The 26027-nt window shown below is 45.5% G+C and overlaps 2 protein-coding genes across 5 annotated transcripts in view; one reads left to right on the top strand and one right to left on the bottom strand.

Annotated features, from left to right (window-relative positions):
• The window catches only part of LOC147635673 (putative phosphoglucomutase, cytoplasmic 1), a 44469-nt gene that overhangs the window by 4967 nt on the left and 13475 nt on the right, over window positions 1–26027 (top strand). For all 4 annotated transcript variants that reach the window (XM_086803077.1, XM_086803078.1, XM_086803076.1 and 1 more), the window contains 3 exons: window positions 1115–1170; window positions 1261–1374; window positions 1503–1565. In XM_086803077.1, the coding sequence (XP_086659203.1) occupies window positions 1115–1170; window positions 1261–1374; window positions 1503–1565 (233 nt within the window). The remainder of the gene's footprint in view (window positions 1–1114; window positions 1171–1260; window positions 1375–1502; window positions 1566–26027) is intronic.
• Window positions 10859–12105, bottom strand: LOC147635674 (uncharacterized). Its single transcript, XM_086803080.1, has 3 exons — window positions 11792–12105; window positions 11525–11686; window positions 10859–11419 (listed from the first exon to the last, which is right to left on the bottom strand). Exons 1-3 carry the CDS (start codon window positions 12092–12094, stop codon window positions 10997–10999), a joined length of 888 nt encoding a protein of 295 aa, XP_086659206.1. The 5' UTR covers window positions 12095–12105; the 3' UTR covers window positions 10859–10996.

Below are 26027 nucleotides of genomic sequence, written 5' to 3'. Positions count from 1 at the left end.
GGCCACCATATATGGGTTTCCTTTTCATATCCAACTTGATGCCGTTCACATTGTCCATCCCGTGCCTGTGCCCGTGCCCGTGCCCACATGCTTGTTGTCCAGAGGGAAAAACACAAGGTCGTAACAGGAGGCCCTTCCGCACAGGGAGTGCCCAATTGAGGATGGTCTGCTGGTTTCCTTCACCGTTAGGACTTCATGGGGGCAGGCTTTCGAGCTGCTTTCAATGAGGTTATGCAGATAGTCTTACTTCCCAAGCGCATGTCCGAGGGTCTGATATGCCTTATCCCGAAGGAGGGTGGTGATCACTTGGAGATCTGACAATGGAGACACATCACCGTCTTGGGGACGGCATACAAGATCCTGGCCAAGGCGATCAGCCTGCGGCATGCACCCTCAGCCTTCCTCCCAGATTTGATCCTTGCTACTCAGAGTGGCTTCATCCGGTACCGCAGCATCCTGGATAACATCTTCAGCTTTTGGCAGGTGATAGCCATAGCCACAGTTGTGGAGGACATGGCCGCTTTGCTTCTTGTCTTCAAGAAGGCATATGACAGAGTTGAGCCTTTCTGGAGGCGACTATACTGAGACTTAGATTTTCACCTGCGTGGGTCTGGGGAGTTGCAGCCCTTTACATGGGAGCCCACAGCCAGGTCCTTTCGCAAAGGAGAGCGCTTCGCCATTTTCTGCTCAGTGCGCCAGGGCTGCCTGCTTGCACCATTCTTCTTCCTTTTTGTGGCTGAGGCCATGAGCTCCTTTCTTTGAGCATAGGATACAAGCCTCCAGGGGTTCCATTTGCCGATCTCGTCTTGTGTCTGGACAAGACATCTACAGGCATGCCTTGTCCATCTCGGACTGTAACTGGACAAGGCATCCACAGACAGGCAGGCCAGGCAGCTGCTGTGAACAAGGCTGGTCAAAACATAATCGTCAAACCTTAATGAGAAAATCAACACATAGATGTGTGTTGCTTAAGAAAAAGGATGGAGTGCTCAGTGCTTAGAAGCTATATAACTTTTTTTAAAAATGTCAAAGCTGGGTGCATTGATTGAAAATGGTTATTTTGGGTGCCATAGTTGTCCCTTACTTGATTCCTTTTTTTCATGTATTTTTGCAGGTTCAACTATTGTTGTGTCTGGTGATGGAAGATACTTCTCAAAAGATGCTATTCAGGTGTTTCTTCTGTCGGGTTTTGCTATTAAACTCTTTGCGATTGGAGTCATGCGATGGCATTATTGTGTTTTTTTTGTGGTGATTTTTCAGATCATAATAAAAGTAGCTGCTGCAAATGGAGTGAGCCAAGTCTGGGTTGGACAACATGGGTTGTTGTCAACACCGGCTGTTTCAGCCGTGATTAGAAACCGTGTTGGTCCTCATGTAAGACACAACAAAACTTTGAAGAATAGTTTTTACATGATTAGTTTACTGGATTTATTTGGCAATTTAAGTAGGTTTACGGAAAAATTGTAGTGGATAAGTGATGTTTTTCTGTATGATTATGTCAGGGTGAGAAAGCCTATGGGGCTTTTATTCTTACTGCAAGCCATAATCCAGGCGGTCCTCATGAGGTAATGCTCCATATAAGAAGTCCCGTTATTAGTCTGCTTTGTTTCAATCCTGTCTTGTGAGAGAAAGAAGAGTAGTCTGAAATCAGAATCAGCCTGGCACACAGGTGTTAGGGCTCGTGTTTGGACAACAATGGAAGCTCTCACCACAGAGGAAGCAAGCTGGAGAGAGAGAGGGAGGATAACTTGCACGTGTATGCACATAATATTCATTAGTGGTACAAGTACAAGTGATAATAATAAACCTAGCTAAGGGGGGAAAAACCCGTAGGACAAAATTGCCCCTGGAGTTGGTGCATGTTCACATGTAGTACTACATATAAGCATATGCCTTCAATCCAATGGTCATGATATAAACTTAAACGATAGTCTATAAGTGACACTTATTGCTTGGGGAAATGTTGCCAAACTAATACTAATGCCTAATACACATTTCAGTAGCTGTCACACATATAAAATCCTTGCCAAGGTGATCAATCATCATTGGCTTCAGCCTCTCCTCCCCGATCTCATTTATGGCACTAGATAGGTTTTATTTGGGATTGGAGCATCTTGAATAATATTTACCTTTTGAGAGGCGATAGTCTCAATGCACATTTGGCAGGAGGATCTCGTGGTTCCTCTCCACTTCAAGGAGGTGATTGGCCTTTCTTGGAAGGCACTATGCTGCAGATGGGTGTTTCGGCATTCTTGATTCAGGGGTTCTCGTTCCTCTACTCGCGGAGTCCTCATTAGGGGCAAGAGGGGAGTTCTCCCCTATTTCTTGCTCGGTTTGACAGGGATGAAAGAGTGCACAGAGCGGAAGCAATAGAGCACTAGAGTGTGCTGAATAGAGAGTGCAAGAGAGAGAGAGAGAGAGAGATGGAGCAACTATGCTGAATATACTGAAGCAATACAGTCCCAAGCAAGAGAGACAAGTAGTCTCATAAGTGAGGGAGCAAAAGATATACAAGGCAAGATACAAAACTGAGAGGCCAGCCCACCTATTTATAGGTGGGGAGTGTTGGCCGACTGGAGACACTGAAGCTGGCCGATTGGAGGACTGAACTGGCCGATTGGGAAAGGCTAGGAAAAATCCCAAAAAAATATATAAAATATGGGTGGCCATCCCACAATCAAGGGCCATGCAAAAAGGACCAAAAGGACACCAGAAATGGGCAGAAACTAGGGATGAATGTGCTAACACCTCCTCTCAGCACCAGATGCTGAACATACTCTGGGAAGCTAAAGAAGTCGTCCTCTGTCAAAGACAAAAGAATGCAGCAATAATAGGTACCAGGAAAGCTCCACAAGCAATCTCCACAGCAACTCAGCTACAAAAGCAACAGAACAAGCTGCCAGGTACATTGCTCCTCTAGAAGAAAACAACCATGTAGGTTGTGTCGTGCTGCTCCAAATATTGGTGCCAAACCCAAATGTAAACACAGTGCCACAGAAATCCCTAGAAGCTTGTAGCTCCAGGAAGATAATAACCTCAAAAGAAATAGAGTCCATCTGCTCCAACTTTGTACCAAGAGTAGCCAAATGCTGTACAATAGCATCCTCCTCGAAGGTCGGCATCGCCAGATGTAAGAACTCAACTGCCCCATCTGAAAACTGATGTCGGGACTCCACAAGCCTAACCAAATCCAAATCCCAATCCTTCAAGCCTTGGAAGTACCATTGTGCCCCTACCACGGTCACGGACACACCTGACCACAATCCAGAATCCTCACATAGAGTAAGGGAAATAGGAACATTCACAGTAGTGGTAACTGAAGTGGTAGTAGCGTCCTCAATAGCATCACACAGCGTAAAAGCAGGCTTCTCCATAAAAGGCAAAGGGACCAGCAACACATCCTGGTCATTGGTTGTTGAAGAAAGAGTCGGAGGCAAAGCAATAGGAGACAAATCTCCCTCAGGATCTGTGAGCAAAGATAGCCCACTATCTTCCTCAGAAACATTACCAAAGATATCATCCTGGCAAGGAGAAGTATGCACAGAAACTGAAGGCAAGGGAACAGGAGAAACAAACTCCTCAGATGCAGTGAGCAAAACTAGCCCACTATCCTTTGCTACAGGAACATCTCCAAAAGAAGTATCCATAAGATCACTGGTTGCATAGCACCTAGAAGTAGAAACTATCGACCGATTAGTGACATCACCATATAGGTCACAAAGCAACTGCAACATATACAAAGTAGAAGCATCATCAGCATAGTTGTCAGGTACGATACCGTACGGTTCGTACGATACGATACCATATGGGAAAATACAGTACGATATAATTTTTTTTTTCTTATTGTACGATAAAATACGGTGTTTTAAAAAAATACTTATAAACTTAGGTATTTCCAAGTCTAGATATGGAGTATTTTAGAAAGGAGGGAAGCATCATAGTATAGAGGAACTCAAACAGCAATAGATAAGCAAAAAAAAGACCATTACCTCCCAAAAAAAATTAAAATTTTTGAAAATTTTTTCCCTGAAAAAATCCGTACGGTATTCCGTACGATAAGGCATCGTACGCTGTACGAAAACAACCTTGATCATCAGGAGCATAGATGAAGTGTCGAAGAACCGAATCCTGACAATTCGGGAGGAGAAAGCCATAGATCTGTCCATGAGTCTTTCTCCAACAACACACATCCTCCGCATAGGCAAAGTCCGTCAAGCACCGATTATTGTACGAGAGAAACTCCATCAAACCATACTCCTTGAGAATAGAAGTAACCTGCAACTTCCATGATTGAAAGTTACCACCAGAAAGCCATAGATCTGTCCATCAGTCTTCCTCCAACAACACACATCCTCCGCAGAGGCAAAGTCTGGCAAGCACCGATTCTTGTACGAGAGAAACTCCATCAAACCATACTCCCTGAGAATAGAAGTAACCTGCAACTTCCATGACTGAAAGTTACCACCATCCAATTTGTCTGCCTAATCTAGGAAATAACAAGAAAGTGGTACAGGAGCCAAATCTAAAGTTGTCGTCATTGATCCAACCAATAGGACCAAACCTCATAAGATAAAAAACTATCCGAATCAGAAAATGCTGAGGTAGGTCCCTTCCTCCCACCAAAATGCAGCCCTAATAGGCTGGACAGCACCCGAAAATCCTCTTGCAGCAAAAAAATGCAGAAGCTTTTGTTGACTGTACCTCCAACCTTGAGGCCACCAGAAGAGAGAAGCAAAAAATGCAGATTTGATAGAGAGAAAAGGCAGCCACATAGGGCTTGGGAATGTGTTGTAAGATGGTGCAAGAGGGAAAGGCATCAACTAGGACTGTAGCTTGGGCTCTCCTCAAGAAAAAAAACGCACAATCTCAGAAGTAGTGTCCACCACAGGTACCAAGGGAGCCAAAGCCCGAACCACCACAATCCCCCTCTGCACAAGGGAATGTCCACCGGAGGGGAAAACGCAGCCAAAGAGGGGCTGCTGTCTTGAAAAACAGGCTGCCTAGATCCTGAAAGAGTGCACAGTGCGGAAGGAGAGTGGCACTAGAATGTGCTGAACAGAGAGTGCAAGAGAGAGAGAGATATGGAGCAAACTATGCTGAATATGCTGAACCAAAACAGTCCCAAGCAAGAGACAGTGTTAGTCTCATAAGTGAGGGAGCAAATATGTACAAGACTGAATGAGAAATGAGAGGCCAGCACCCACTATTTATAGTGGGGAAGTGTTGGCCGACTGGAGCTCATAAATAGGCCGACTGGAGCTGTTGGACATGGCCAACTGGAAAAATGCTAGAATGGCTGGGAAAAATCCCAAAAAAATAGTAAAAAAGGGGTGGCCAGCCCACAAGCAAGGGCCATGCAAAAGGGGACCAAATGGGCACCATAAAGGGCAGAAACTGGGGATGAAAGTACTAACACCCCCTCTCAGTACCAGATGTTGAACAAACTCCGAGAATCTGAAGATGAGGAGCCAAGGAAGCCTGAGAAACCGGCTTGGTGAACAAATCTGCAGCATTCTCTGCGGAAGGACAATACTCCAAACGCAAATCTCCAGCAAGAACTCGTTCACGAACATAGTGATACTGAATCTCAATGTGTTTCGTACGAGCATGAAACACAGGGTTCTTGGCGATGGCGATGCAGCTCTGATTGTCACACCAAACAAGAGTAGATCCGGTAGGAGGACAGCCAAGCTCCTCCAATAATCTCCGCAACCATATCGCCTCACATGCAGCATAACAAACTGCACGGTACTCGGCCTCGGTAGAGGAAAGTGCCACAGTAGGTTGCTTTTTACTGCTCCAAGAAATGGCTCCAGACCCAAGTGAAAAAACACAACCAGTGGTCGAACGCCGGTATCTGGATCTCCAGCCCAGTTTGAGTCAGACCATCCAACAAGAGTGCGTCCTTGGCCATAAAAGATGCCAAAATCCAGAGTGCCACGCAAGTACCGAAGAACTCTGAGAGCACACTGCCAATGCTGCTGACGGGGTTTGGATGAGAAGGAACTCAATAAACTGACTGCGAAGCATATGTCCAATCGGGAGTAGGTCAACCATACCAAACAACCGACGAGAACCCGATACTGTCCCTAATCAGTCCCTGGAGAAGCATCAAGTGAAGAAAGCTTCTCACCAATATTCATAGGAGAAGATACTGGTTTGTACCCAATCATCTGAAATCTGTCGAGAATCTCCCGAGTGTACTTCTGTTGAGAGAAAAAAATGCCCTTCGAGGTCTGGCAAATCTCAAAGCCAAGAAAATAATGCAAGAGGTCCAGATCCGTCATCTCAAACTCTGTCTCCAAAGCATCCATAACAGAACGGATTCGCACAGAATAAGAACCTGTAAAGATGAGGTCATCAACATAGACCACAATGATAACAATCAACCCCCTCTCAAGGAGGATATAAAGGTTCGAATCTGCATGAGAACGGCACAGGCCGAGCTTCTGAAAGAACTCCTCAATTCCGTTGGTACCAAGCCTGCGGAGCCTGCTTTAGACCACATAAAGCCTTCTTCAGCCGGTACACATGATCCTGTTTGCCCGGAACAACAAATCCTGGCAGTTGATCAATATAAACCTCCTGTGTGAGCTCTCCATTTAGGAAAGCCGACTTGACGTCCATCTGGAAAACGGGCCATCTATGATGTCCTGCAAGTGCAAGAACGGTGCGAATGGTAGTCATTCGGGCCGTTGGAGCGAAGGTCTCATCGAAGTCGACACCAGGGCGCTGAGCATAACCCTTGGCAACCAACCTCGCCTTGTGCTTGTCTAAGCTGCCATCAGCTCGGAACTTTGATTTGAAAATCCAACGCACACCAATCACCTTAGCTGCAGAGGCCGAGGTACCAAAATCCAAGTGCCATTCCGTTCGATAGCATCCAGCTCTGTCTGCATAGCATGACGCCAAGTGTCAAATCCCCTCGGATCCCCTCGTGATCGATCTTGGTTCGGGACTCGAATCCTGCAAACAAACGAATAAACAAACAACAAAGGGGGTGCAGGCCTGACTCACCTCCCAACCATGACAGCCGTGGGCGAGCCCACAGACTTGGCTGTCCCCACCGAGCCACGACCTGAGCTAACTAGGTTGATGTACCGACCAATCTCCTCCTCGCGACGTCCCATACCGCCATGAAGCTGCCCTCGCGAGCCTCAAGACTGCTGCCGGCCTCGGCTGCGTAAAGCAGGTGCACGTCTGCACTAGATCTAGGCTCCAAGACCATAGAGCTCTCACAAACTCGCGAGATTCTCTATATCCCAATAACTAACCTTGGCCACCCTTTTATAGGCTCTTGGCCGGTCATCAGGCGTCCACACTTTGGCGCTCGCCCGTCCATACTTGGATGCCCGCCCGTTAGTATATCCCTAACTCAGCTCGTCAATCAGCCTGCCTAGTTCCAAGCTTCCCCAAGCCTCGAAACTAGTCTTGCGTGCGTGTAGCACACGGTAGATACACATTGTGCACATGGCATACTCCCCTTCCTCTAAGAGCTCACTCCTGAGCTCACTAAAAAGCCAGGGTAATCTCTCTGAAGAGTAGTCAATGTCTCCCATGTAGCGTCCTCCTCCACACGATCCTTCCACTTGATCTTGTATTCCGTGATAAGCGTATGACGCAATCTTCATTCACGAAATCCAAGAATCTTTTTAGATTCGTGCGGAACAAATGTCATATCCTCGACATCTATAATTTCTTGAGGAGTAACCAACTGATCTGCTCCACCCAGAACTTCCTTAAGTCTACTGACATGAAATACAGGATGAACTTTCACATGAGAAGGCAAATCCAATTCATATGCAACTGAACCAATCCGTCGTGTAACACGAAATGGTCCACAGTATCTAGGGGATAATTTCGGAGATCGACCTGTCCGTAAAGTCTCGGAATCTTTCGGAACTCGCAAATACACCATCGTTTCTTCAGAGAACTCTCTGAGTGAACGATGTCTATTAGAATAAAACCTGTCCTGTTCTTGAGCACTTCTAATAGATTCCTTCGCAACTTGTAACATTTCTTGCATATCTTGCAAAAAATTACGTGCTGCGTTGTCATGTGCACAGTGGGTATCTACTGTGTGCTATACGCATGCAAGACTAGTTTCGAGGCTTGGGGAAGCTTGGAACTAGGCAGGCTGATTGACGAGCTGAGTTAGGGATATACTAACGGGCGGGCACCCAAGTATGGACGGGCGGGCGGCCAAGTGTGGACGCCCGATGACCGGCCAAGAGCCTATAAAAGGGTGGCCAAGGTTAGTTATTGAGCATAGAGAGTCTCGCGAGTTTGTGAGAGCTCTATGGTCTTGGAGCCTGGATCTAGTGCAGACGTGCACCTGCTTTATGCAGCCGAGGCCCACAGCAATCTCGAGGCCCGCGAGGGTAGCTTCGTGGCGGTATGGGACGTCGCGAGGAGGAGATTGGTCGGTACGTCAACCTAGTTAGCTCAGCTCGTGGCTCGGTGGGGATAGCCAAGACTGTGGGCTTGCCCACGGCTGTCATGGTTGGGAGGTGAGTCAGGCCTGCACCCCCTTGCTTGTTTGTTGTTCGTTTGTTTGCAGGATTCGAGTTTCGAACCAAGATCGATCACGAGGGGATCCGTGGGGATTTGACAGTGGTATCAGAGCATACCTCGTGAACGAGCAAGTCGGTAGGTAGAGAAGAAGAGGTCGAAGAACGGTATGTGAAAAAAAAGCTTGCTGTTTTTTCTGTTGCATACTGCAGTTTTCAGTTTTTGTATGTGTTTTTCCTTCATCAAAGAACCCCATGTTGATGGGAGATGGTAGGTTGAGTAAGGGTTGATTGCTTTTGCAAAGAAGAGAAGTTTTGGTTGTGCAGTCGCATGTACAGTCGTGAGAGAAAAACAGAAAAAAGCATGTTTCCTTTTCGTTGCTTTTTGGTGCACGAGAGGGAGAGAGAGAGTGAGGGCGAGAGACGTGCTGTCACGTTGGCAAGTTGGTGCACTGGAGCTGGCGTGTACTGCAGGCAGTGGTAATAGGCGGGCTGAAGGCGTCTAGGCCAAGCGGGCAGCGCCCAGGCTTGCCCAGGCCTACGCCAGGTGGCCAGGCAGCCAAGCCACGTAGGCGCCTAGGCTACGCCAGGCGGGCTGGTGCCCAGGCCAGGCGGGCAGCGCCCAAGCCTACGCAGGCGCCCAGCCATGCGTTGTAGGCGGCCAGTGCAGGTTTCGTACAGGCGCCGAGTTTCCAGCAGCCGACACGCAGGCAGGTTCTGGCGCACGCAGCAGTGACGACAGCATGCGCCGTCGGGCTAATCCAGGCGCCAGGAGGGAAGCGGAAAAAAAAAAAACACGTAAGGAAAGCAACGTTTTTATGCTTTCGTTTTTGTTTTTTTTTAGGGGAGGTTAAAATTTTTAAATTTTAAAAGAACCCCCCTCTTTAAGGTTTCCAAAGGTGTCTATATTTTTTTTAAGAACAGCGAATATATATATCCATATATATATATATATATATATATATATATATATATATATATATAAATATATATATATATATATATATATATATATATATTTATTCAAGAAAAAAAAAAAAACAAAAAACACAAAAGCTAAAGCAAAAGCTAAGCATAGCTTTTCGAGATTTTTTGGCTTTTGGGAAACCTTTATAAACCCCTCTAGTGGGCTTCTTGCCACACATCTCTCGAGTTCTCAAGTTCTCAAGTTTTCAAGCTCTCAAGCTCTCAAGTTCGCTCGCACTTTTGTTGTGCAAAGACCAAATTTTCTCTCCACGTAAACTCTTCACGATGTCGACCCAAGAATCAGAGTTGGAGCCCCTCGTGGAACGCGAAGGCTTGCCGGCTACGGAAGGCACCGATGCCGATCTTTTTGACGAGTTTGTGTCAAAATCAGATTTCCAAGAGTTCAAAGTAGCTCTCGAAGCTTCTTCGTCGGAACGTCAGGCACAAATCGCAGCCCAGATGCAAGCTTTGCAGAACTCCATCGCTCTATTGACCACTACCCTCTCTACTTTTTCGGGAATGGATACCTTGGCTTCTGCTTTAGGCCCCAATATTACTCCGGAACCGTTCGGGGGCGAGCAAAAGCAGCGAACCAAGGAGATCGTGGACACTTGGCTACATAAGTGGCAAGTTCACTTTCAGTTTCATCCATATGATGATGGAAAGAAGATACAGTTAGCAGCAGGTTTTCTGTCCGGCAAAGCTTTACTTTGGTGGAAGGAACTGAACCCAAAGCCGACGACTTGGGCACAATTTGAAGATATTTTCAAGAAAGAATTCCTCAAGAAAGAGGATGACTACGATGTTGTTGCCCGGTTTTCAGCTTTGACCATGACCTCGCAGCACCTCACTTATGAGGTCTACCTCCAGAAATTTCGTGACTTGCAGATGAAGGCTACAAAGATGGATCCCACTACTCTGTTGGAGTTTTTCGTAGCTGGTTTACCCGACTCGTACCGATTACATGTTAAAAATAACAAATGTAAAACTTTGGACGAGGCCATTCATTCAGCTTGTATCTATGATGATACGATGGTCTCTTCCAAATCAAAACCCGTTACCGAGCAGGGGAACAAGCATAAAAGAAAGTTCTCCGCACCTATGGCTAACACCAAGGTGGTAAGGTACGTAGTGTACGGTACGCTATCAGTACGTACGGAACGTACTTCTGTACGGAACAAATTTTAAGGTACGTAAACAGTATGTACCATTTGTAAACAGTCCTAGAAACCTGAATATTTTGTAGACATAGCAACCAAAATACTTAAAATAAAGAGACCGAACCTCATTACTTAAAGTTTAAATCAATTATCAGTTACCAAGCTCATTACACAATACCTCATGTTAACATTAAACAGTCATAGTGATATAAGCAAGAACCATGAAAGTCATAGATAATAAAAGAGAGTACAAATATCATGTCTACAGCTGCCAGCACATGTCCTGGTCCACAAGTGCAAAAAGCAAAACAATGAAACACTACACAGTTGTCTAGACTCTAGAGTCTAGACGCAAGAGTCTCAAATCTCATCATCAGATGAAGATGATGAGTCTTCTGAAGAGAGCATGCCTCCATCATTGATACCATTGCCCTCTTCATTGAACTCTGGCTCAGTAGCAACAAGCTCCAGTGCATCCTCATCATGTGCCTCGGGAATCTGAGTGTGAATGAGTTCGACAGCCTCATTTGCACGCCTCTGCTGGGTGCGACGAACTGGAAGCTTTCCCCTGCGAATGCTCTCTCGTCTCACAGAGCCTGGATCTGGAGCTGCCGGGCGTAGAGGAATGCTGAGAGATCGTGCACGTGAGCGGGTCACACAACGATCCACGCTCTCAAGCTCTCTATGTAAAGCTCTCAAAATCTCCTCTTGCTCATCTCTAATCTGCCGATCCACAAGCTCCGGGCTGGGTTCATCTACCATTTTGAGTAGTGTTGGATCAACCTGTTTAAACATGCCACAAATTGCATATTGGACAATGGACATCCATTGAACTACAAAAAAATTTCTACTTCTAAGTTCTTATTGAGTCCAAATTTCAATGTATACCTGCTTCGGTGACCCCAAAGCACGGTAGCTTCGCACGAGCCTCATGTTAGCTCTGCAATACACCAACTTCTCTAATTGAGAAGTACTAAGGCGATTCCGAATCTTAGTGTGTATAAGGGAGTATGAGCTCCAGTTCCGCTCACATGCTCCAGCTGAGCAATCCTGTGCAAAAATGAGTGCAATGCGAGCAAATTTGTAAATCTTTCAATGCTAAAACATCAATCTTCATTTCCGAAGATTATACTTTAGAGATTAATTACAAGTTACCTGAGATAGAACACGAAGAGCAACTCGTGAAAGGTTTGGAAGACCAACCCTTCCATAAGAGTGCCACCATGTCAAAGGGAATTTCATGGCTTCCTTCCTCAATGACACAGGTCTCGCAAATGAAGCACCAATACCACTCATGTAAGTGGTGAACTCTCTATCAATCTGAAGTTGCTCCTCCTCTGAGAACATCCTTCCCACATACTCTGACTGCTTCATGCTCAAAGCAGTATTATTCCATAGCTCTGGCGACCTGTAGAGAGGATGGAGCATGGCAGCCATCGCATGGATGGGACGGCTCATGAATGTCCACCGTTTGTCGACAATGTCTAGGATCTCACCTCGGCTGAAAATGAGAGATTGAACATACATGTCTTAGGTTATAGTGCTAAGAGAATCGAGAATCGAGAAGTCATAAAAATCAAAGAAAGAGGAAGAAATTAGAACTATTGCTTACCGTTGAGCAGTCATCATGGAGCACTGAGCAACATGGTCTTTCATTTGCATAAACAAATGAAAGACCAGCCCCAAAGTTGAGCCCTCCATGTCTGTAAGTCGGAGAAGGACATACACGGGCTTAAGTGCAACTGAAAGGCTATGAACTTGCTGCCAAAAATCATCATCCAGGATCCGCCTCTGCAAGTATTTTGTACGCTCATCCTCTGAATTATGCATCTGTCGCCACCTTGGATCCACAACTGTTGATGATAGTGAATCTCTTATCTTGTAGAGCCTATCCAAGACCAAGAACATGTAGGCAAACCTGGTCTTGGATGGTCTCACCATATCCAAAGGGCTATGGCTCCGAAAGATGGCAAGAGCCTGATGCTTCTTGCGGAAGAAGGTGGTGATCTTTACAGCATCTGCAACAATGGGCTGCACCCAAACAAGCTTCCCAATGTCTTCCATAAGTAAATCAAGACAATGGGTAGCACATGGAGTCCACACTATGTGGAAACTCTGCCTCGACCATTTGACCCATTGCCTTGCAGTTAGAGGCGTTGTCGGTCACCACCTGCACAACATTGTCCTCCCCAACCTCAAGGATAGCCTGTCGAATGTGGCCATAAATGAACTCCCCTGTGATCCTGTCGCCTGCTCTCCCTGCATCCACGGCACGCAAGAAATAGGTGCCCAAGCAAGATGACACAAGGATATTGATTATGTGCCTCTTGCGAATGTCTGCCCACCCATCTGAAATAATAGTGCATCCAAACTCCTGCCAACCTGCTTTCACAGGTGTGAGCGCCTTGTCTATCAAGGCCTTCTGCTCATCCAACATGGATGTACGCATCTTCGTATAATGAAGACTTGTCCATGTCTCAGTAGGCCCTACCTGCGCAATTGCTTTCACCATTCTTTTCCATTGGTCTGTCCTTAACACATTGAAGGATATATTACACTCAATAAGAGTGCGGCAAATCTCCATTTCTGCCACCCTTTGCCGCTCTTTTACCCAGGCTTGTGATGAGATACAAGAACGCAGAGTGGATTGCTTTGATGCCTCCCCTGTACCTCTCGCATCTTGTGGCAGGAGGTCCTCATCATCAGCAATACGTGCCCTCTTCCTGCCTGTGGTGGATTGGGCTGAAGCCGAAAGACCCCTCATCTACTGTACCTGAACCTGTAACATCTCCAATAAAAGCATCATGGAGAGCATCTTGCGTACTTTCACCACCTCAACACTGCTTGCACCACCCATTGCAGGACAATTCTCCGCAATCAATTGGTCCCTCACAGCTTGTGGTATTTTATCACATGGACCACATTGATTGGTGCACCCGATACCTGTCATGTGCTTGATGACGCGAGTTATGGTGCTAGTGTACTGCTCCCCGCAATACTTGCATGCCCATAGCCGAGTACCTGATCCTTGCTGAGAAGGGGTGTTAACAACCCTCAGGACATTGGTGTGGATTGCCCAGTTCGGGTTAGTCTTGCGCGGCATGATGAAGCCTGGGCGTGAGAGAGAGCGAAGAAGAGCGAAGAAGCTACTTTGCAGAGTTTTGCAGGTACACACGATTGTGCAAGTATTCACATGGACCCAAAATTTTTTCGCTTAATGCCCAAAATCTGGTCGCTTATCTGCAAGCGCATGGTCGCCACACACGTTTCGCCACGCCACGCCACTTATTATTATTTTTTAAAAACCGTACGGATCCGTATAGTACGGTACTCTACCGTACTGTACGGATCCGTACGTACGTACGGAATCAACCTTGGCTAACACGAATGAAGGCAAGTCTTCGGACCAACCTTCGAAGAATCCCAGTTCGACACCAGCGAAGAAGAAACGACTCCTTAGGGCTTTAAAGCTCAAGAAGGAAGGACGTTGTTTTATCTGCGAAGAAAAAGGACACATGCGTAATGAGTGCCCGAAGCAAAAGGGTACCAAGTCAAACGCAGGACCCAAGCCAAAGGCAGCTAACCAGTTGTCTTTGACAGGTAAGTCAATTACTGTACTTTCTCGCCCTAGTACTTGTTCTGATTGTCTGTTCAATTCTAAGGTATTTGGCATGCATGATCTTCTCCGAGTTTATGGAGAAGTGAATGGCTATAAAATTCACATTCTTTTAGACCCTGGCAGTTCGCATAACTTTGTTAATTACAAACTTGTGCAGAAATTGAGTCTTGATACGACACTCAGCGACCATACCCCTATGAGGTACGTCTACCTGCGGGCAGACAAGTTTGGGATCGCAAGGTGGAGATGCTTCCAATCCAGATTCAGGACTACAAAGATACTCTGGAATGCTATGTCATGCATCTGGAAAATGTAGACTTGTTATTAGGGATTGAGTGGTTTAAGACTCTTGACGTCCAGATAGATTGGTCTAGTCATATTTTTTCTTTTCAGCATAGGGACACCAAGTATAGTATTTTAGGTGATTGTATTCATCCCTCTCAGGGACCTCTTGTAAATACTATTGATTTTGGAAATATAATGGATTCTTCTTTGTACACCGCTTTCCATTGTGTCTTGATTCCACTTTCTTCTTTCCTCATCCCTTCCATGGATGTGAATGAATTAAGTGTGTTTGAAAGCAAAGAATTACAGAAGATACTTGATTCATTTCAAGATGTATTTCCTAAGGAACTGCCATCGGGTTTACCACCTGAACGGGCAGTAGATCATCGTATTGACTTGATCCTTGGTGCTCATCCTGTGAGTATTCCACCTTATAGGATGAGCCAAGCTGAGGAAGATGAGTTGACTAAACAACTCGAAGATTATTTGAGGATGGGCCAGATCCGTCCAAGTAAATCACCTTGGGGTGCACCTGTGTTGCTTAGGAGAAAGAAGGACAATACTTGGAGAATGTGTGTAGATTACAAAAGATTGAACAAGCTGACAATTAAGAACCGTTATCCTCTCCCTAGATCAGATGACCTAATTGACCGGTTAGCAGGAGCGAAATATTTCACGAAGATAGATTTGCGTACTGGCTACCACCAGATACGTATTCATGAAAGGCATGTCGAAAGAACCGCCTTTCGGACTAGGTATGGCCATTACGAGTTTCTCGTATTACCTTTTGGGTTAACCAATGCTCCAGCCACTTTCCAGCAAATGATGAACGATCTTTTTCGTGAACATTTGGGGAAATTTGTGGTGGTGTTCCTGGATGATATTTTGATTTATAGTCGTACTCTTGAGGATCATGTCAGACACCTCACGATTGTCTTATCTATTTTAAGACAGAATCGACTATATACTAAATTCAGTAAATGTGAGTTCTTTATGACCGACATCATTTACTTGGGACACAAGATCACTAGAGATGGATTGAGCATTGACTATGACCGAGTTCAGAAGGTTTTGGACTGGCCTATACCGCGAACAGTGAAACAACTTCGTTCTTTTCTCGGTTTTGTTGTTTTTCTTAGGAAATCTGTACGGGAGTACTCTCAACTCACACTACCGATGACCGACTTATTGAAAGGTCGTGGACGTAAGTCCAATCAGCCTATCACTTGGAATAACGATTTGGATATGGCCTTCAGACTTTTGAAAGATAAAGTCAAGGAAGCACCTATCTTAGCATTGCCTGATCCTAGTCGGCCTTATGTTCTTGAAACTGATGCCAGTGACTATGCTATCGGGGTTGCTTTATTTCAAGATGGTAGACCGGTTGCTTTTGAAAGTAAAAAGCTCGACGACACTCAATCTCGTTGGCCAACCCTTGAGAAGGAGCTTTATGCTGTGATTCATGCTCTCAAGGTTTGGAGACATTATTTATATGGCTCCAAGTTTGTGGTATTGACTGATCATCAGTCAATCAAGTATGTGTGTGATGCGGATGATTTGAGAGGCAGGAAAGCTCGTTGGGCAGAGTTAATGCAAGATTTTGATTTTGAGATCCGTTATCGGAAAGGGTCCATGAATAATATTGCAGATGCGCTTAGTCGGATTAGAGAGGTGAATACTTTGTCGTTCATCGAGATTTCTACTGACTTATTTCAGTCATTGAGAGGGCTTTGCAGGACTGATAGTTATTTTGGTCCATTTTGGCAGAAGATCCAGGACGGGAGCTCATTGATTGACCAAGACTCGGTGACTGAGCAGTCTACCATTCAGGCTGCAGGAGGCCAGTGGATGATTCGGAATGGTTTACTATTCCGTAATGACAAAATTTCTGTACCACAGATCTCGGACATTAGGTCCAAGATTCTGAGGGAGTGTCACGACGCCCCTTCTGCTGGACACCCTGGGGTACACAGGACGCTATCATTAGTGAAACACACTTTATATTGGCCGAAGATGAAAGGATATGTAGAAGATTATGTTCTCAAGTGTCAGATTTGTCAGGCAAATAAAGCTGAACGCTTTAGACAGGCTGGGTTGTTGCATCCTTTGCAAATCCCAGGTAATAAATGGGAAAGTATTTCCATGGATTTTGTTACCGGATTGCCAAGAACACATCAAGGCCACGATTCTATTTGGGTTGTGGTAGATCGCTTGACAAAAATGGCTAGATTTTTACCGACCCGGAAGACTATTACAGCTACGCAATTAGCTCGGCAGTTTATCGAGCAATTGTTTAGACTGTACGGGTTACTGCAGGACATAGTCAGTGATAGGGACTCTAAGTTTACGAGTGATTTTTGGAAACTTCTTTTCGAGAAGTTGGAAACAACTTTGAATTTGAGTTCCTCAGATCATCCTCAATCTGATGGCCAGACTGAAAGAGTGAATCAGATTTTGGAGGATATGCTTCGAGCATATGTATCCAAAAGACAAAGTTCATGGGAGGATTATCTTCCTATGTTAGAATTTGCTTATAACAGTACTAAGCATACGAGTACAGGGTTTAGTCCTTTCATGCTTATGTACGGTTTTCAACCAAGATCACCTGTTACAGTAGGATTCTCAGGACTTCAGCATGATGCAGCACGTAATTTTTTGCAAGATATGCAGGAAATGTTACAAGTTGCAAAGGAATCTATTAGAAGTGCTCAAGACCGAGACAGGTTTTATTCTAATAGACATCGTTCACCTAGAGAGTTCTCTGAAGGAACGATGGTGTATTTGCGAGTTCCGAAAGATTCCGAGACTTTACGGACAGGTAGATCACCGAAATTATCCCCTAGATACTGTGGACCATTTCGTGTTACACGACGGACTGGTTCAGTTGCATATGAATTGGATTTGCCTTCTCATGTGAAAGTTCATCCTGTATTTCAGGTCAGTAGACTTAAGGAAGTACTGGGTGGAGCAGATCAGTTAGTTACTCCTCAAGAAATTATAGATGTCCAGGACATGACATTTGTTCCGCACGAACCTGAAAAGATTCTTGGATTTTGTGAACGAAGATTGCGTCATACGCTTATCACGGAATACAAGATCAAGTGGAAGGATCGTGTGGAGGAGGATGCTACATGGGAGACATTGACTTCTCTTCAGAGAGATTACCCTGGCTTTTTAGTGAGCTCAGGAGTGAGCTCTTAGAGGAAGGGGAGTATGTCATGTGCACAGTGGGTATCTACCGTGTGCTATACGCATGCAAGACTAGTTTCGAGGCTTGGGGAAGCTTGGAACTAGGCAGGCTGATTGACGAGCTGAGTTAGGGATATACTAACGTGCGGGCACCCAAGTATGGACGGGCGGGCGGCCAAGTGTGGACGCCCGATGACCGGCCAAGAGCCTATAAAAGGGTGGCCAAGGTTAGTTATTGAGCATAGAGAGTCTCGCGAGTTTGTGAGAGCTCTATGGTCTTGGAGCCTGGATCTAGTGCAGCGTGCACCTGCTTTATGCAGCCGAGGCCCACAGCAATCTCGAGGCCCGCGAGGGTAGCTTCGTGGCGGTATGGGACGTCGCGAGGAGGAGATTGGTCGGTACGTCAACCTAGTTAGCTCAGCATGTGGCTCGGTGGGGATAGCCAAGACTGTGGGCTTGCCCACGGCTGTCATGGTTGGGAGGTGAGTCAGGCCTGCACCCCCTTGCTTGTTTGTTGTTTGTTTGTTTGCAGGATTCGAGTTTCGAACCAAGATCGATCACGAGGGGATCCGTGGGGATTTGACATGCGTCATGCTGAAGTCCTGAGAATCCTACTGTAACAGGTGATCTAGGTTGAAAACCATACATAAGCATGAAAGGACTAAACCCTGTACTCGTATGCTTAGTACTGTTATATGCAAATTCTAACATAGGAAGATAATCCTCCCATGAACTCTGTCTTTTGGATACATCTGCTCGAAGCATATCCTCCAAAATTTGATTCACTCTTTCAGTCTGGCCATCAGATTGAGGATGATCTAAGGAACTCAAATTCAAAGTTGTTTTCAACTTCTCAAAAACAAGTTTCCAAAAATCACTCGTAAACTTAGAGTCCCTATCACTGACTATGTCCTGCGGTAACCCGTACAGTCTAAACAATTGCTCGATAAACTGTTGTGCTAATTGCGTAGGTGTAATAGTCTTCCGTGTCGGTAAAAATCTAGCCATTTTTATCAAGCGATCTACCACAACCCAAATAGAATCGTGGCCTTGATGTGTTCTTGGCAATCCGGTAATAAAATCCATGGAAATACTTTCCCATTTATTACCTGGGATTTGCAAAGGATGCAACAACCCAGCCTGTCTAAAGTGTTCAGCTTTATTTGCTTGACAAATTTGACACTTGAGAACATAATCTTCTACATACCCTTTCATCTTTGGCCAATAAAAAGTGTGTTTCACTAATGATAACGTCCTGTGTACCCCAGAGTGTCCAGCAGAAGGGGCGTCGTGACACTCCTTAAGAATCTTGGACCTAATGTCCGGGATTTGTGGTACATAAATTTTGTCATTACGGAATAGTAAACCATTCCGAATCATCCACTGGCCTCCTGCAGCCTGAATGGTAGACTGCTCAGTCATCGAGTCTTGGTCAATCAATGAGCTCCCGTCCTGGATCTTTTGCCAAAATGGACCAAAATAACTATCAGTCCTGCAAAGCTCTCTCAATGATTGAAATAAGTCAGTAGAAATCTCGGTGAACGACAAAGTATTCACCTCTCGAATCCGACTAAGCGCATCTTGCAATACTATTCATGGACCCTTTCCGATAACGGATCTCAAAATCAAAATCTTGCATTAACTTTGCCCAACGAGCTTTCCTTCCTCTCAAATCGTCCGCATCACACACATACTTGATTGACTGATGATCAGTCAATACCACAAACTTGGAGCCATATAAATAATGTCTCCAAACCTTGAGAGCATGAATCACAGCATAAAGCTCCTTCTCAAGGGTTGGCCAACGAGATTGAGTGTCGTCTAGCTTTTTACTTTCAAAAGCAACCGGTCTACCATCTTGAAATAGAGCAGCCCCGATAGCATAGTCACTGGCATCAGTTTCAAGAACATAAGGCCGACTAGGATCGGGTAATGCTAAGATAGGTGCTTCCTTGACTTTATCTTTTAAAAGTCTGAAGGCCATATCCAAATCGTTATTCCAAGTGATAGGCTGATTTGACTTACGTCCACGACCTTTCAATAAGTCGGTCATCGGTAGTGTGAGCTGAGAGTACTCCCGTACAAATTTTTGAAGAAAAACAACAAAACCGAGAAAAGAACGAAGTTATTTCACTGTTCGTGGTATAGGCCAGTCCAGAACCTTCTGAGCTCGGTCATAGTCAATGCTTAATCCATCTCTAGTGATCTTGTGTCCCAAGTAAGTGATGTCGGTCATAAAGAACTCACATTTACTTAACTTAGTATATAGTCGATTCTGTCTTAAAATAGATAAGACAATCGTGAGGTGTCTGACATGATCCTCAAGAGTACGACTATAAATCAAAATATCATCCAGGAACACCACCACAAATTTTCCCAAATGTTCACGAAAAAGATCGTTCATTATTTGCTGGAAAGTGGCTGGAGCATTGGTTAACCCAAAAGGTAAGACGAGAAACTCGTAATGGTCATACCTAGTCCGAAAGGCGGTTCTTTCGACATGCCTTTCATGAATACGTATTTGGTGATAGCCAGTACGTAAATCTATCTTCGTGAAATATTTCGCTTCTGCTAACCGGTCAATCAGGTCATCTGATCTAGGGAGAGGATAACGGTTCTTAATGGTCAGCTTGTTCAATCTCTTGTAATCTATACACATTCTCCAAGTATTGTCCTTCTTTCTCCTAAGCAACACAGGTGCATCCCAAGGTGATTTACTTGGACGGATCTGACCCATCCTCAAATAATCTTCGAGTTGTTTAGTCAACTCATCTTCCTCGGCTTGGCTCATCCTGTAAGGTGGAATACTGATAGGATGAGCACCAGAGATCAAGTCAATACGATGATCTACTGCCCGTTCAAGTGGTAAACCCGATGGCAGTTCCTTAGGAAATACATCTTGAAACGAATCAAGTATCTTCTGTGGTTCTTTGCTTTCAAACACACTTAATTCATTTACATCCATGGAAGGGATGAGAAAGGAAGAAAGTGGAATCAATACACAATGGAAAGCGGTATACAAAGAAGAATCCATTATATTTCCAAAATCAATTGTATTTACAAGAGGTCCCTGAGAGGGATGAATACAATCACCTAAAATACTATACTCGGTGTCCCTATGTTGAAAAGAAAAAATATGACTAGACCAATCTATCTGGACTTGAAGAGTCTTAAACCATTCAATCCCTAATAACAAGTCTACATTTTCTAGATGCATAACATAGCATTCCAGAGTGTCTTTGTAGTCCTGAATCTGGATTGGAAGCATCTCCACCTTGCGATCCCAAACTTGCCTTTCCGCAGGTAGACGTACCTCATAGGTATGGTCGCTGAGTGTCGTATCAAGACTCAATTTCTGCGCAAGTTTGTAGTTATTAAAGTTATGTGAACTGCCAGGGTCTAAAAGAATGTGAATTTTATGGCCATTCACTTCTCCATAAACTCGGAGAAGATCATGCAAGCCAAATACTTTAGAATTGAACAGACAATCAGAACAAGTACTAGGGCGAGAAAGTATAATAATTGACGTACCTGTCAAAGACAACTGGTTAGCTGCCTTTGGCTTGGGTCCTGCATTTGTCTTGGTACCCTTTTGCTTTGGGCACTTGTTACGCATGTGTCCTTTTTCTTCGCAGATAAAACAACGTCCTTCCTTCTTGAGCTTTAAAGCCCTAAGTAGTCGTTTCTTCTTTGCTGGTGTCGAACTTGAATTCTTCGAAGGTTGGTCCGAAGACTTGCCTTGAGTCGCGTTAGCCATAGGTGCGGAGAACTTTCTTTTATGCTTGTTCCCCTGCTCGGTAACGGGTTTCGACTTGGAAGAGACCATTGTATCATCATAGATACGAGCTGAATGAATGGCCTCGTCCAATGTTTTACATTTGTTATTTTTAACCTGTAATCGGTACGAGTCTGGTAAACCAGCTACGAAAAACCCCAAAAGAGTAGTGGGATCCATCTTTGTAGCTTTCATCTGCAAGTCACGAAACTTCTGGAGGTATACCTCATAAGTGAGGTGCTGCGAGGTCGTGGTCAAAACTGAAAACCGGGCAACATCATAATCATCCTCTTTCTTGAGGAATTCTTTCTTGGACTTCACGTGGGATTAACTTTCATTTTCTTTGATGCGTGAACTTCTGTTTAATGAAGTAAAACACTCTTCACGCGTGAACTAGACTTCACGTGGGATTACATTTCATTAAAAAAAAAAAACTTTGATTTCATGTCGTGAAACACTCATCACGCATGAACTAGACTTCACGTGGGATTAATTTATTTATTTTTTTGACGCATGAACTTTTGTTTCACGTCGTGAAATTGTGCCCAAGTCGTTGGCTTAGGGTTGAGTTCCTTCCACCAAAGCAAAGCTTTGTCGGATAGGAAACCTGCTGCTAACTGGATCTTCTTTCCATCATCATATGGATAAAACTGAAAGTGAACTTGCCACTTATGTAGCCACGTGTCCACGATCTCCTTGGTACGCTGCTTTTGCTCGTCTCCGAACGGCTCCGGAGTAATATTGGGGCCTAAAGCTGAAGCCAAGGTATCCATACCCGAGAAAGTAGAGAGGGTAGTGGTCAATAGAGCGATGGAGTTCTGCAAAGCTTGCATCTGGGCTGCGATTTGTGCCTGACGTTCCGATGAAGAAGCTTCGAGAGCTACTTTGAACTCTTGGAAATCTGACTTTGACACAAAATCGTCAAAAAGATCGGCATCAGTACCTTCCGTAGGCCGGCAAGCCTTCGCATTCCACAAGGGGCTCCAACTCCGATTCTTGGGTCGACATCGTGAAGAGGGTACGTGGGGAGAAAATTCGATCTTTGCACAATGAAAGTGCGAGTGAACTTGAGAGCTTGAGAGCTTGAAAACTTGAGAGATGTGTGGCAAGAAGCCCACTTAAGGGGTTTATAAAGATAGCTCCAAAAGCTAAAAATCTCCAAAAGCTAGGCTTAGCTTTTGCTTTGCTTTTGTGTTTATATATATATATATATATATATATATATATATATATATATATATATATATATATATATATATATATATATATATATATATATATGGATATATATATTTAATACTCTTAAAAAAAAGAAACACTTTGAAACCTTGGAGGAGTTTTTAAATCTAAAAAAAAAAATTTAAACTAAAAAAAAATGAAAGCAAAAAAAAAAACGGATGCTTTCCTTGTTTTTTTTTTCTCCTTCCTCTTGGAATAATCGCCGGTTGGAGCTGACGTCGCCAACCATTGCTGGCGCCTGATGTGCTGACGGCGTCTGTGCGTCGCCGGTACATCCTGCGCCTGCGCCTGCCTTGCGTGGCCTGGGCGCCGGCCTGGCCTGGGCGCTCGCTTGGCTTGGCTTGGGCGCTGCCTGGGCTGGCTGCCCAAGCCTGGCCGCCTGGCTACGCAGGCCTAGGCGCCTGCCAGCCGACTGGCCCTGGCCGCCCATGCACTCGCGCCCTCAACCAGCAGCAGCACCTGATCAACCGCACGTGTCCGCAGCACTCGGCCAACCAACGCGAATCTGCAATCCAGCACTTCTCTCGCTCTCTCTCTCTTTCGAACCAGAAAAGCAACGAACATGCTTTTTTTTTTTCTGTTTTCTCTCTACGGTCATGCGACTGTCTTTCCTCTTCTTTGCAAAGCAAACGACCCTTACCAAACTACATACAGAATCTGAAAACCACAGTATGCACAGAAAAACAGCAAGCTTTTTAACACATACCTTTCTTCGACCTCTTCTTCTCTCCCTACCGACTTGCTCGTTCACAAGGTATGCTCTGATACCACCGTCAAATCCCCACGGATCCCCTCGTGATCGATCTTGGTTCGAGACTCGAATCCTGCAAACAAACGAATAAACAAACAACGAAGGGGGTGCAGGCCTGACTCACCTCCCAACCATGACAGCCGTGGGCGAGCCCACAGACTTGGCTGTCCCCACCGAGCCACGAGCTGAGCTAACTAGGTTGACGTACCGACCAATCTCCTCCTCGCGACGTCCCATACCGCCACAAAGCTGCCCTCACGAGCCTCAAGACTGCTGCCGGCCTCGGCTGCGTAAAGCAGGTGCACGTCTGCACTAGATCCAGGCTCCAAGACCATAGAGCTCTCACAAACTCGCGAGATTCTCTATATCCCAATAACTAACCTTGGCCACCCTTTTATAGGCTCTTGGCCGGTCATCGGGCGTCCACACTTGAGCGCACGCCCGTCCATACTTGGGTGCCCGCTCGTTAGTATATCCCTAACTCAGCTCGTCAATCAGCCTGCCTAGTTCCAAGCTTCCCCAAGCCTCGAAACTAGTCTTGCGTGCGTGTAGCACACGGTAGATACACACTGTGCACATGACACCAAGACTCATGTGAAAGAGCCTCGTCTACAGAAGTGGGATCAGATGGACCATTAATGATTGTAGACATAAGAGCATAATTAACAAACATGTTGCCCTGTAACTCTGGAAGATCGCCGAAGAGAACCAGGCAGAGGAGCAGAAGGAAGCTCACGTAACCCAGAGTCACGAACTGTCTGATAATACCAACCAGGTACAGATTTGCTCGAACTCGCCGGAGGAGGAGCAGGGTCATCATCATCTGACTGAGAATCCTCAGCTGGAGGTGTCACAGTAACAGCGGGAGCAGGAGGAGGAGGTGCAGGAAGAAAAAACTCACCACCCCCCTCTGAAGATGTAGGAGTCTCGTCGAACACCACATCACGGCTTACCGGCTTGAGGGTCATAAAGACGATATGCCTTGGACACAGTGCTGTATTCGAGAAAAGTCATGCGTTGAGACTTCGAGTCCAACGTGGAGCGGTGCTCCTTAGGCACATGAACATACGCGGTACATCCAAATATCCGGAAATGAACAACGGAGGGCTTCTCACCATGGAAAGCCTCATATGGAGTTCTGTCGGGAAGAGCAGCAGAAGGAGACCTATTCTGAATGTAGACAGCAGTGGAAACCGCCTCAGCCCAGAAACGTGGAGGTAATGAAGAATGCTCAAGCATAGCACGGGCCATCTCCATAATGGTCCTGTTCTTCCTCTCGGCAACTCCATTCTGTGATGGAGTATATGCTGTAGTAAGCTGTCTCCGAATGCCATGTGTCTTGCAATATTGCTGAAACTCCTGGGATGTGAACTCACCCCCTCCATCGGTCCTGAGAGCCTTGACCGAGTGACCGGTCTCTTTTTCCATCTCGGCTTTCCAATCACAGAAGTGATGAAAAGTCTCATCCTTGGTCTTCAGAAAGAAAACCCGAGTATATCTGATAAAATCATCCACCATCACGAGCATGTACAACGCCTTACTCAAAGACGCGGTACTCATAGGACCACATAAGTCTGCATGAATGAGAGCAAGTGATGTCGAAGATCTGTGTGTCGCCTCCTTCGGAAAGGCGGCTCGGTGGTGCTTCCCCTGTAAACAAGAGGAACAAGCAGAAGACGGAGCCTTGATGGTCGGTAATCCATCAACCAACCCATCCTTCGAAGCTCGCTGCAGAAGCTGATAGCTCAAATGGCCAAACCGAGCATGCCAAAGAGCAGAAGAAGCACCAGAAGAAAGCAAAGCGATCAATTTGTAGAGGCCACTATCTTGGACTCCCTGAGCCAAGATGTTACCAGTCGCCTTATCACGAATGGTAATCTCATAACGAGAAAAGATCACCTCCGCACCCTGAGCTGTAAGAGCACTCATTGACAGAAGGTTAAAAGCCAAACCTGGAATGTACAGAATGTCAGAGAAGTACCTCTTATCCTTGTCAGAACGAAAGATGGGGATAGTGCCATGACCATGCACTGGCACAGAAGAAGAATCACCCAGAGTGATTTCGCTTGATCTGGCAGTGAAGTCCTTGAACCAATCTCGAGGGGGTGTCATATGAGTAGTAGCACCGCTATCAACAATCCAAGACCGTGACTGAGAAGTCACAAGAGTAAGTATACGCCAAGTACCTGCTAAGAGAAGAATTCCATCATCCTTCTTGGGTTGAGACACCGCCGTTGAGGAAGAGTTCTTTGCTGCTTCATCACGCTTCTTCTTGTGACATTGGGGTGACTTGTGACCCTTCTTGCCACAATAATGACATTCAATGTCCTTATTCTTTGAAGATTTGTTGTCTTTATCCTTATCGGAATCCTTGGAGTTCTTGTCAGAACCCCCTTTACCTTTCTTTTGTTGAGTCTTCCCTTTATCTCATGCTGCCAAAGCTCCATCAGGGCCACTGGAGGTGCCAGTCCGCTCCTCAAAGCGAGACTCGATCTGCATAACGGAGGGGAGAACTTCCTCCCAAGTAACTGGA

The sequence above is a fragment of the Cibotium barometz genome, chromosome 9 (genome assembly GCF_041138505.1).
Source record: "Cibotium barometz isolate CiBa-2024 chromosome 9, ASM4113850v1, whole genome shotgun sequence".
Taxonomy (NCBI): Eukaryota; Viridiplantae; Streptophyta; class Polypodiopsida; order Cyatheales; family Cibotiaceae; genus Cibotium; species Cibotium barometz.
This window is presented reverse-complemented; position numbering and strand designations above follow the sequence as displayed.